This window comes from Pholis gunnellus (assembly GCF_910591455.1).
Source record: "Pholis gunnellus genome assembly, chromosome: 3".
In the NCBI taxonomy this organism is placed as follows: Eukaryota; Metazoa; Chordata; class Actinopteri; order Perciformes; family Pholidae; genus Pholis; species Pholis gunnellus.
The window spans coordinates 27,015,866-27,029,080 of record NC_136529.1 but is presented as its reverse complement, the minus strand read 5'-3'; the positions used below and the strand labels follow the sequence as shown (position 1 = coordinate 27,029,080).

Genomic DNA, 13,215 nt, shown 5'->3' with positions numbered 1-13,215 from the left:
TGAAGTTTGAATACATTTCAACTATTTGCTATGCAAGATGAAGTCTGAACTAGAAAGGGTGGGGGAGGCAAAGCTTTGTCAGCAGTACGGTCTGTAACAGCGGAGATGTAGAAAGAGTCAGTGAGGAGGGAGTCATATTTAAATGAACCTCCTTGAAGTGAGAGTGGGCTGTGATTGGTCTGTGGCGGATTGGAAGCGATGATTCAATCGGCTGGCTGTCAGCCGGTTACAGCTGGGGGCGGATGAGTTCCGTGTCCTGCATGAACTAACGCAATGCTTCATGTAAGAGTTCAGTTGTAATTTCAGTACATCCAGCATCACGAAGCAGAAGTGAACTGCAGTCAATGAGCCGCGGCTTGTCAAAGCCCCACCCACACTGTTACACAGCGCTATCACTTGTTTATTCAAAGTTTGTTAATAGTGAACCGGCCACATGTCCACACTGCACGTCCCCGGGTCCCCCAGCAACACTCCTTCCAACTGTGAGGTCGTTCGATTGGTTTATAGTGAGAGAGCATCATGCTGAAACAGTAGCAAAACAAGTTCTTCTGATTTTGCTGATTCTTTAAAATTATTTTACAGAATATTTATCTCATTAAATCAGTATGAAAGTTATTATGATGTAATATATTTAGATTTTCTATACATCCAAAAATGGTCATAATTTCCTTATTTTTGTGATTGCCATTTTTCTACCTAAACAGTACAATCCATGGCAAGAATGCATGTGCAAAAATCGAAGCAATACAATCATTCAATGATTACATTTTTAATAATTAATAATTATTTGGCGACAAAAACCCAGTTAAAGGTCTTCTCCCAGCAACCCCCATCTTTGTTGCTACATTTCTATTCACACTGCTACATCCAAGTAATCCAGACTTTGTAGACAAAGTGTTGGCAACCTGCTTTCCCCGAGAGATTAGAAATGTGTGACACAAACACATCAGTCTGTAACTCAGGCTAAGCCTGATGGACTCTCTGACGGATGGACTCACGACGGATTCACTCTCTGCTGCAATTCACCCGCTCTGGTGTTCAGAGTCGATCCATTCTTCAGCCTCAATACTGAAGAAGGTATTTCACCTCACGGTGTCCCAAAGTTGTCCCTTCAGGAGCTTCCTGCGGTGACGTTTGCTGTATAGCATTTGTCTGCTTAACCTTGTCCTTGTTGATTTAGATTTGGTACTCACTTCTTGAAGATCAGGAATGAAACACGGTTCTCCAGATTCTCCATAACTCTTTCAGATACGTTCTGGAATGAGCACCCTTCATCAATTTGAAAGGAAATCCAGCTTTGCAGAGGAATATAACTTACAACTTTCTGCGGGGCTAATCTTCAGCGTACCAAGGGTTGCTGCGAGGTCAAGAGTTTGGACAGCACTATAACAGTTGAGTCATGCTGAGCCAGACAACTAATATGACACAAGCTGAAGCAAACCACTTTATTAATCTCTAGACAAGGCGGGAAGCTTCAACGGACTGCCTTTAGAGAAAATGTCACACAACAGCAAGACAGTTACATTTCAGACATTTTTCAGATTCTGACTTGAGTGAATTGAGTGCAAAACCGAAGAAAGCTTCACTTCCTGCATTCCTGCTCCGTAATGAGACGCAGTGCACAGCGCACAGACAAGAAGTAAAGACGAAAGGTAGATGGCACTTTGTGAGATCTATTACGCTGAGTGGAGGAGATGGGAACGTGTGAATCAGCGGGGAGAGAGAGATGTGAGGTTCGCCTTCCTTAGATGGGTTTTCAACCTGCGGCAGGAAATGGGGAGTTATACGCTGCAGTTCACGGATATCAGGAGGGTGGAGAACTGGAACTGGAACGAGACAAACTTCTCAAATGGAGAGGTGAAACCACAGCAGCTGGACACTCGCGATGTCACAAGATCACACGAGAGTCGTCCAAAAATCCATCTTGTCAGGGTTCAAGCAATGACTGTGTGTCCGGTAAGCCAGAGCACGGACCAATCAGCGTCCTGTGAGGAGCTAACTGAAAGCTAGGGGGCGTGGCTTAGAGGCAACTGTTAGTTCTAAACAACAATGGCGGCTCCTGGAGAGGTTAGAGTAGATGCTGCAATAGTCATCAGTTGTATCAGAGCTGGAGAGTACAAAGAACGACACTGACTTTGATGCAAGACCGGAGTTGGAGTAGAGACGCGACGGGTACGACCGGATTGTTTAATTAAGAAGTCGCCAGTTTACGAGCTAACTTTCTAACCAATTGGAAGCTAAATCATCGTCAGACGATAAACCGGTGGGTTCCCAGATTTATGACTATGACCGTAGAATCCTGTGTTAATATTTTATCAGTAACTTATTAGCATCAGATAGCCGGTATAATTGCTAGCGTTAAACTGCTGATGGCGGAATACATTCTTTAATAATTAGACACATGAACAATAAAACAGGGGAAGAAATCATTGCAAGCTTTGTTTTCAAATTGTTTTCCATAAAACAAGTGCTTCAATCAATCGAGACTCGCAATCAACTCATTTGCAAATGTGCTTCACAACACATCAAATGAAGACAAAACAAAGCGGCAGATAAATGACATGCAGAGCTGCAGACAGATAGCAGGTTAGAAGGTTCTGGTGCTGGAGGAAGAGACAAGAAGGAATGAAACATCCACCCACTCACGACTGTAGTATCTCCCAGAGAGAGTGGGGGGGGGGGGGGGGGGGGGAGTAGCCTACATGAGGGAGAGAGGATGACAGAGAGACTGGAGTGAGATAGAAAAGAGGACCGGGGGTGGGGAGATGAGAGAGCAAAAGAAAAGGAGGATTTAACACCTAAATTTAGCTGCTAAATGTGTATCATGAGCGCACACACACACACACAGCAGCCATAACATCTGATAATCAGGGTTGAATACAGCAGGTATCTTACAATCATCTCTTAAAACCACTGACACATTCACCACCACATCCACAAGACGTCATGTACATAATTCGTGTCGGTTTTGCTGAACTTCTACTGTAGAAACATGGCGCGGATGTTACAGAACACACTCAAACTGTGTCATTGGATCACAGGGGGCGACTCCTCTGGTTGTATAGAAGTCTATGAGAAAATGACTCTACTTCTCTCTTGATTTATTACCTCAGTAAACACTGTAAACATGAGTTTATGGTCTCAATCTCTAGTTTCAAGTCTTCTTCAATACAGCATGATGTTCATTTAGTAAATGATGGTCCATTTAGAGTCAAACAGACCATAAAGCAGGGGATGCTTTAGGGCGGGGCTAGCTTTTGATTGACAGGTTGCTTTTGTTTGCTTTTTTGTTGACCGTAATCCGTGACAAAATAAGTTTCCCTCAGAATTAAGTAGTTTATAACCCACATAAGCATGTTCAAAACACGAGATGTTCCAACACATTACCAGGAGACCAAACTACATCGATAGAGTGTCAAAGAAAGGACGTTGAAACATAAACCAACACACAGAAGTAATCGGGTTTGTCCATTTTTAACCACTGTCATTACACTTTGTAAACTCTCTTAAGTGTGATTATTATTGTGCCAAAACTGTGTGAATTCTTTTCCCTGAAAAGATGAACATGATAACACGACCATCAGTGGTGTTACAGATGTAGCCAATAAGATAAGTAAGAAGATTTGATGAGCGTTGTTGATCCCTGAGGCAAAACTAGGTCACTCCAGCTGCAGAAAAAATATAGCCCCTAAAAATAAATTCACTAAAATATGTTTCGGACTAGATATGCAGCATCTTCACCAGAGTAATGCATGTCTCTTGTTGGGTACATTGTTTTAAGAAGTACTTGATAGTGACGAGAGATGTCCACAGTTTAAAGATATTGTTCAGGGGATACGCACAGTTTAAGAAGCATGTGCACATATGAAAGAGAGGGAGGGAGAAAATATGTAAAATGATAGAAATGTATTTAAAATTGACCAATTACAGTTCCTGGAAGCTAAACATTTACATTATGTTGGTGCAGTGCAGGATGAACACAGTCGCCGATTCTGAACCCTAAATACATTTCATGAATACCATGAATACCATGAATACCATGAATACCATGAATACCATGAATACGTTTCACATCAGCCTGGTACCACGCACAATGACTCATGGTTAACGGTGTGAAATCAAGTTTTGGCAACAAAACAGCTCGGTTAAGGTTCGTAAAAACATCACGGTTTGTGTACAACTGTAACAACATAACCAGCGTAGATAAATAACAGAAACGCCCTTTGAGGACTTTTTCACATAACGTTACGTAAAAAACACATCAACGTTGTGTGAAGACAACATTGACTTTTGGTTTCATACGGGACACGAGCGGCAGGCTCCTCGGTGAAAATCCACATCACGCTTGATAACGTCGCTCGTCGTGTTGCGTCGCTTGCTCAGACCGAATGCAAAAATGTCTATATATCCATGTATCCATGTATCCATGTATCCACGTATCCATGATTTGCAGAAACATTTAAAATAAATTCCTGGCGACTCGGCTGAAAGGATGGATGGCCATAGTAGAAGAAAAATCAAAACATAAGCATCTAATTAAATGTGCATATTCTCCACTTGCTACACAAGAAAAGTAGACCGTGGCTCTAGTAGCAACTTCTTAATAACGATAACATGTTGACGCCCTTATTATTAACGTCACAAAAATCACATGTCAAGCGTCAAAGATTCTTCAACTGCTGTTGGTGTTGTTCTCTTTTCATTGGTTAGACGTTACAAAAAACACACCGGCAACCAATTGATTGGAGGGCTTTAGTGCGTCAATACATTAATTAGATTCTGCCGTATAATGTTCAATAAAGAGTGGATGTTCGATGGATCACTCAGGATGTTTCTTCTGAAGTTTCCTCCCGTTTTGAAACACTCCATCACTGCATTATTTTCACTTTCTATCAGGACTTTCTCCTTTTTTTTTTTGTTTATACGTCAACTGCACCACATCACTTTTTTTGTGCATCATGTTTTATTTGCACTTGTGCATTCATGGAGTCAAAGAACGCTGCTGCATTGTGAAACGTGTCTGAACACGGAGTGGGAATATAAAGGTTGTCATTGCTCTCAGCTGTGGGCTCTTTGCTCTTTTTTCTTCCAACCACCGATGAAAACCTTGATATTCAAGACGACGCGGGGACAGAAATTCAAAAGGTCTTTTATTTAACTTCTAAAGTTTTCAAACTGGTTTCGACTGGTCATACGAGACTGAGTACGACTGTGGCAGCAAAACCCCTGAGTGTATTCAGCATTATTGAGCTTTTTTAAGGAACAGAGTGTGCTAGTGAAATAGACTCACTATGATGAGCCTGTCTATGTTAGCCAAACCCTGGCTTCATTTACATCATAACATGCACACCGGCTGTGTTAAAGAAACCGGGTGGAGCATTTTGGGGGCTCTGTTAGCAGAAATGGAATATAATATTAATAACTATATTTTCATGAGTAAATAATCACCTGAAACTAAGAATTGTTGTGTTTTCTAAAGCTTAAAATGCACCATTCAAACCTACATAAGGATTCTTTACGAAGTCCGCCATGTTGCTACAGTAGCCCAGGAGGGACAAACTGAACAGGACCACCGGGTTCTGGCTCAGGGTCCTAAAGTGTCAGGGGCCCCGCTGGCCTTCACCTACAAAATTTCCCTCAAGGTGACACGTATACCAATCAGGAGGAGACTCTAAATGACCACAAAGAGAAACAAAGCAACTACAAAGCTACGCAAACTGACCACAAAGAAACGATAAACAGCTAGAAAGAGACAAAAAACTACAAAGAGACGCACTATGGAACGAACTATGGAAGTACACAAAACAACTGAAAAGAGACGTAAAGTAACCACAAAAAGACACAAAACAACTACAAAGATGTGAAATGACTGCATGATACATAACATGCATAACAACATAACATAACAATGTGTAACGTACTTGGCAATAAAACGTTTCTGATTCTGGTGTACTCCTCTGTAGGACAGGTGTGGGGGCCCTTTGCATGTCTGTGCCCAGGGGCCCATTATCTCGTAAATCCACCGCTGTGGACAAACCAAACACTGGCGCTAACGAGAGCCTTTTGCGTTTTTACCAGCAGGCCACCGTAGTTCTCTGACACGCTTGTGAAACTGCGGTAACGCCAGCCGCCGTCTGACTTCCGTTGCTCCTATCGTAGTGTTATTACGGTATATGGACGGCCTCCGAGGCGAGCAGCGTCACCACAGCTTTGTGCTCTGCAGCTCACATCACTGGTGTCTTGGAAAGGAAGGAGTGAGCTGAGGGGTATTCAGTTGGTTGCAATCTGCAACCACACCACCAAATGGCACCAAACGTGCAGCTTTTTGGTTTACCAACATAAGGTGAGATCATCTGCTTGTATTGATATTGAGACGTAAAGTTTGGTAAAACATTTTCATCAAAACTGATAAGTTAAAAGGAAGCGCTTCATGTCGGTCAGAGTCCTTCACACACCAGGAGGGAAGTTTCCGTTGGCCCCGGGCAGCGCTGTAGTCGGCTGCATGATGTTATTTACGCATCTGGAGCCGGTTTCTAATGTCACATTTCATGACCTGCCCTGTTTGATGCCTTCCGTTTACTCTGATCCGTTTTTGTTTTTGTCCTGGCATAATCAATTATCTCCCCTTTGCTGCGCTTTTGATACTGATGTAGCCATTTAGCTGGTTGTGTCTGTTGTTCCGCCTCTTTGTGGGCCTTTTGTGAGCCGCTTTCAACAGGCTGATTTTTAATTTTCCTCCATCTGCCGAGCTTTTCATGTGCATCTTTCGACCACTTCAGCTGTTGTAAACAAGCCAGGGAACTCATTTATTTTGTCTATGGTCGCAGCGATAGCAAATTCATGCCCAAACTCACCTGACAGGTTCATTATTTTTTAACAAATGTTAGATGGAAGAAAGAAAATGGACTTCCGGAGGACAGCTGTTTGCTGCCAATGTGGCTGCAGGAAAACAGCCCAAAAGCAAACATGTGTCGGCATTTGTCTGGTGGCCAATATTCATTTCCCATTCTCAGTGTGATTTGGCTCCAGCTGTTTTGAGAGGTATTTATACAGGCCAATAGCCTTTAGAATGTTTTCAAAGTAACTTTTTTTAATGCAAATAACCATTCCAAATACAAAAAGAGACACATGTTCTCCGCCCCAAACTGATTACATGAAGGGAGCACAAACTGGGAAAGTTCTGTTTCCTGCGTTGGGGGTTATCGACGGTAACAGTTTGTTGTTGGGTAGCATAGCTTTTCCTTAAAAGTTGTAGCAAGGTAATGTTTCCACTAAGTACTGTACGAGGGTGGTGCATTAAAGGTTATTTCGCCACATTTTTATTTTCCTTTTGCCAAACTGCAGTTTCTCGGTGGCATCTTCCAAAAAACGTTTCTTTCAAAGTGACCCTTTCATGGTCTGCCATCTCTTTGTTAGCGGCTTGTGTTGTTTTGACTTTGTGAGTCTGTGTGTGAGTCATCATGGCTAAATATGGTGCTGGAGACCACCGACTGTTACGACAACTACCACAGAAGAGGTGGGGAGTACTTTGCCGGATGTTTAAAATCTTGTCTGTCTGTGGACAGATTGTTTTCGCCCTCGACAGCTTCACAACCGTGTGAGACGCAGTCACGAAACTTAAAAGGTGTGCAGACGAGGTGAAAATAAAGACGTGTGTAACACAGCACAGCACAGCCGCAGAAAGTAGTGGTTTAAAGTTTGGAAAGGTCAATGTTGATGGGCAACTTAAGGCAATAGGAGCGTCTGTATTTCAATTTCTCCTCCCAGTTGTTTTTGATATGCTGCAGGATGCCTTCGAGGTTAAAAGAAAAGGTCACCGGGTGCCAGTTAAATGTCTTTTTGGAGCACGTCTGAAATGTACTGCGGGGTTTGTTTATCTGCAGCTCCTCCAGAAAAGGTGAGGCTTTGACTGTTGGTGCAGTGTTTGACTTTCGGCTGATGGTAATTTCCCACCTCGATTGCACATCTAGTTTGCATTATCTGTCAGCTGCTGCAGTAGTTCAGCTGGAGTTTCTAACTGTGGAACTGATGATTTCAGTGCGTGAGGCGTAATTAAGAGATGCAGATTTGAGATGAAAATTGTCTCTCACGGAAATAATGCAGAGGCTCAGCAGCTTTGGGGTATATTTAGGATTCAGAACATGCTCAAAACCGAATCTGGCAGGGTTTGACAATATCAGTGGGCTGAAGGGATGGCTTCTACTCAGTCAGTCACAAACACACACCTGATCCTACTGGAGTATGGGTAAACTGTACGACTGGTTAAACAAAGCATTGTATCATTTCATTACGCTGTGTTTCTATTTTGGCAAGCAGAATTCCACAAAACTATTAAAAATAGAAAATAGAAAATGATTGTCACCAAATGTTGAAACAACAATCTGTTTTTGGCTTTAATTTCAAAACTAAATTCTTTCATTTAACTAACTAAATCTGATTTTTTTTACATGACTTTTTCATGTCAAATCAAACTTTATTGTGTAATGGACATCAGTGTTTTCCACAAATGTAAAATGTGTGACAGTAAATGGGCTGTGGTTGGACTGTGGTTGTTTTCCACCGATTGCGTGTGCCGCTTGCTGTCTGTGCCTCATTGCTGCCTTTTTAAAGCCGTTCGCCTGATGCAAGTTTGAATTTTTTGCCGCAGGGCACATCCACCGTGCTCATTCAAAATCAGCACAAGGTGACAGCTAATAGTGTTACTGCCACTCATTTGAGTCACATTTTGGCGAGAAGAAAACCGTGTTCTGAGACGTCTTTGATGGTCCAGCCTGGTCTTAAGGCAAAGTTCATGTTTTCCAGCATCCCATAAGGTTACACTCTATCCATTGTTTCTGTCCTTCACTCTCGACACACATTCAACACGTATACACAGACGTGCTCAGAGACAATAGATAAAGTGTTCCATGGTTTTGTTTTTTTTCCTCCCAGATTACTGCAGGACGCCCAGAACCGTCTGTCAGCTACTGCACGTTTGGGTTGGGGAGAAAGAGTTTCATAAGACCTGCAGTTAACATGGAGCATTGTGCTGCGTGTCTTTGATAGGACTCGGGATGTTTCACAGATATTTTTACACCACAGATTGTCCAATGACTTCTGCAAATAGTCCATGTATTAAAAGTTTATCTTTCCGTGCAGTTATATTTGTCGGTGTGGAAATGCCTCTAAAACAAACAGCCCACCTTGGAATGCCACAACTACTCACTGAACTAATGAGGCTGCTTTCAATCCGGCACTACTCTGTTCCAGAAAGTGTTCACCTTAAAAAAAAGGGTATTATAAATGCATTTTGCAAAACCAGCTGAGGACCGAGAACCATGCTCACGTCTACCTGTAAGGTGGGTCTGAGACTGGTTCCGGTTGAACTACGGTACAGTTTGTGTGCAGTTGAAATGCAATCTTTACACCTCACTAATGTCTGAGCAGCGGATAACCTTCAAGGCCAATTTGAGGACCCATGACATTCTTTACGAGAGGGGACCAGTTGTTGCCATAGACATTGTTGCCATAGGTTTTGAGGCCTTGAGTTTGTCATTTTGACAGTCGCCATCTTGGTTTTTGACTCCCAAACCGGACAACGCTGTGTTAGTGACCTGTCAATCAACTTAGCCCCGCCCTAAAGCATCCCCTGCTTTATGGTCTGGTTGACTCTAAATGGACCATCATTTACTAAATGAACATCATGCTGCATTGAAGAAGACTTGAAACTAGAGATTGAGACCATAAACTCATGTTTACAATGTTTACTGAGGTAATAAATCAAGAGAGAAGTAGAGTCATTTTCTCATAGACTTCTATACAACCAGAGGAGTCGCCCCCTGGTGGCCACTAGAGAGAATGCACGTTGAAGACACTTCAGCATGGACTGGAGGTTATCGCCTGGTGGGAACGAGAGACTTCTGAACTCAGTTTGAAACTTAACTCTACTAAACCCAGATCCAAGTTATAATCCAGCATCAAGATGAGATGCTACATATTAGTAAAACAATCCATCGGTCCAGGTCTTCTGGATTCACACCAGTCATACTAAACATTTCTGATCTCCCGTTAGTGAGTCTCTAGATAAAGGCATCCAGCATATGTCATGTGAGAATAAAAACATCTGTTGTGCTGGAACAGAGGGGGATATTGGGAGGCTTGCCTTGATATACTCGTGTTCCTTCTTGTTTTCAAAGTGACCTTTCCCCGCCTGCCGTGCAATGTTTGCTTCTCTGATGGTTGCCTGACGCCGTTTGAAGTCTCGCTGCTGCAGATTCTGCTGAGTGATTAGATTAGATGTTTGAAGAAGGGATTCATGGGAGGGGTAGAGCAATACCCACACTCCCCTCTCTCACACGTGTGTGTTTACCGCCGTATACGCCCCCTTCTCTCTACGTTTTCTCCCTCTCGCTCGCTCCACTGAGCTGTTTGTGTGCGATCAAAGCGAGTTGGATAATAAACCTCACAAAAAAGAAAATCTGAACTCTCTGTGAAACACTTCCCAAAGTCTTTGAAGAACATGAGGCCCCTCACAAACTGTAGCATCGACACTAGCCAGCTCAGAGCTAATTAAATGGTAGCGCTAACTAATTAAGCCGACTGAACGGGAATGCAGCAAACACTGGCAAGCAGACAACAACACAGAGTCACAGGAACTGTTCTGTCCCTGCAGGAGAAAGTGTCTTGAACAACTTTGCAGTGCCTGTTTCAACCAGCGTCGGGACACAGGACAGACACAAGTCAGTGTTTACTTTAAGTTATTTTAACCCAAACCACAATCACCTCCTAAAACTAACCAAGTGGTTATATTGCTAGCTGTGAATTCCCAGTGGCAGCGGGACGAGAGGTCAGAATATGAAATCCTCAAAACTACCCCCCCATCGTCCCGTCACTTCTTTTGAACAAATTGCAAATGCTTTGGCACATTCATGCAAATGATTATGTGCAATTGTTTGCCGTTGCCCACATTATCAACTGTCATGTTGATGAAAATGTATTCTGGTTCTCTGGTGAATAGTCTTACACCCCCCCCCTCCCCAAATAAACACATCTTGGCATTAGTTTAGTGCATTAGTTATATGCATTAGTAATATGCAAAATGGTCATAAACCATTTCACTAATGAAGGGGAATGAGTGAAGCAATGATCAACCACAGAACGACGCTGTAATTACCCGTACAGGGGAGCACATACAGTTCTTCCTCAGGGGTGTTTCCCATGTTTCCATTTCTAATTTAGTATTTTCTTTCCTTTGTGCTCTGCAGTTCTGTTTCTTTACTGCATCGCAATCACTGTGCCTGTCAACAAATTACAGTACAAAGGCTGTAATTTACAATCAAGTCCCCCCCCCCCGCCCACACACACACACACACACACACACTGTGTTCAGCAAAGACAACTAAACAATATTGCATGATTTTAGGTAGTAAATATGGATTTCAGAGCATTTCTTCTGCCTCCGCACTGCTCTCAACATGGAGACAGCTGAGTCTTAGCTTACAGCTAACGGTGCTAACAACAGCAACCGTGCTGACAGAGCTAACAGCCACCCGAAAACGATGTAAATTAAAGGAAATCTTTTATTTGTTGGAGTCTTACCATTCAGAATTGTCATTGAAAGACATTCACAGCAAAGTGTCTTCGCAGAGACAAATAGTTTTTACCGAAATTAGTTTTCCACGGGGATCTTTCAGGGCACCGCAAAAAAAAAGCTCCATTCACTTCCATTGTTTCCATTGAAGGATCTGCTATATCTTTACATAGATAATAGTTATATTAATGCTCTGAATATAAAATAGAAAACACTCAAGGCCCATCAAAATAAAGCTTCTCAAAGAGCAAAAGAGAATACTTTCTTGTCTTTATCCTGTAAAGTCCTGTTATCGCCATATAGAAACTTCTCTGAACATCTTTCAAAGATGATGCACACATGACTTTGAAACACACACATGCATGAACTCAACACATCCATCCAGTGCTGTGGTGTCATATGGGAACAAACACCCAACTTCACACACACCCACACACACACAGACAGACACACACACACACACACACACACACACACACAGACAAAGGTGGCGGCGTCGTGACCCCTCACCGCCGATGCAGAGGCTGAAGCGGCAGAGATCGTCGCACAGGGTGTCCGGGCTCTCCAGCTCTCCCGGTCCTCCCCCCCGTCCTCCTCCCCCTTCTCTCCTCTTCTTCCTCGGCGACATTCTCTTCACCATCTTCATCACCCGCTCCACTTTGTCCATCTTGGATGACGGACGGCTGTCTCTTTCTTCTTCCTCGCTCTTTGGCTTCCTCTCTTGTCTCCCACTTCCTCTTCTTGTGCAACTCTTTTTTTGGGAATCTTGATAACTTTCGTCCACTCTACACTTACTTGCTACTCGTCTGCCTCTCTTCCCCTCAGCACAGTGGCTCTCTTGCTTTCACCAAAACCCCTCTTCTTCCTCCTCCCCCTTCTCTCTTCTTCCTCTCCTCTGGTCTTCTTCTTCTCTCCCTTTGCAATGCAGCACTTAGTTGCTCGGGTTGGGTCCCGCAAACACCTCGTCCATTCTCTTTTTTTCTCACCCTTCCTCGTTCCTCCCTCTTCCTCAGCTCACCGACAATCCGCCGAACGAAGCAACGGGAGAAGTGAGACGCTGAGGGAGAAGAGAGGAGAGGGAGGAAGAGGCAGCACATCTACTTCTCCCCTCCTCTCTCTCTCTCTCTCTCTCTCTCTCTCTCTTTAGCGATGCACCCCCACCTCCATCGCCACACCCTCAAAACTCTCAGCTTCCAGAGAAAACGCGGGGAGAAAGAAATAAAGCAATATTTTTTCAAAAGACTTAGCGTGGGGCTTTTTCTTGTCTCTCTGCAGTGCTGCGCTCCATTAACTCTCTCTCACGAGCACTTCTTTCATTCTGTCAGTTTCACACAGTTTGTCTCCTTCCACAACAGCAACCACAGCTAACTCTTCCAATCAATCCGGGTCTCCCTCCCTCCTGCCTTCCTTCATTACTTCCCTTTTTCCTTCTTCCCTCCACCCTTCCCACTCCACCTGTTCCCTTCCCCCTAACACAGTCCTTCTCTCCGTCCATCTTTTCCCCACCGCTCCCTCTTCTGTGCCTCCATCCCTATGCATGTTCTCATCTGCTCTTTAATCTCTGTTTCGTGCCTCTACATAATAAGCTTGTCATCTCTTCTTGAGATGAGGTGTCTCTCTTACACACACACACACACACACACACA

At 43.4% G+C, this 13,215-nt stretch overlaps 1 protein-coding gene across 1 annotated transcript in view; it reads right to left on the bottom strand.

Annotated features, from left to right (window-relative positions):
- LOC306694274 (glutamate receptor-interacting protein 2-like) overlaps nt 1-12,236 on the bottom strand; it is a gene marked incomplete at both ends in the record, with an annotated part of 149,204 nt that extends 136,968 nt beyond the window's left edge. The window contains one exon of the mRNA XM_079157047.1: nt 12,080-12,236. Within this exon, the coding sequence (XP_079013173.1) occupies nt 12,080-12,236 (157 nt within the window). The remainder of the gene's footprint in view (nt 1-12,079) is intronic.
- Nucleotides 12,237-13,215: the final 979 nt, after the last annotated feature.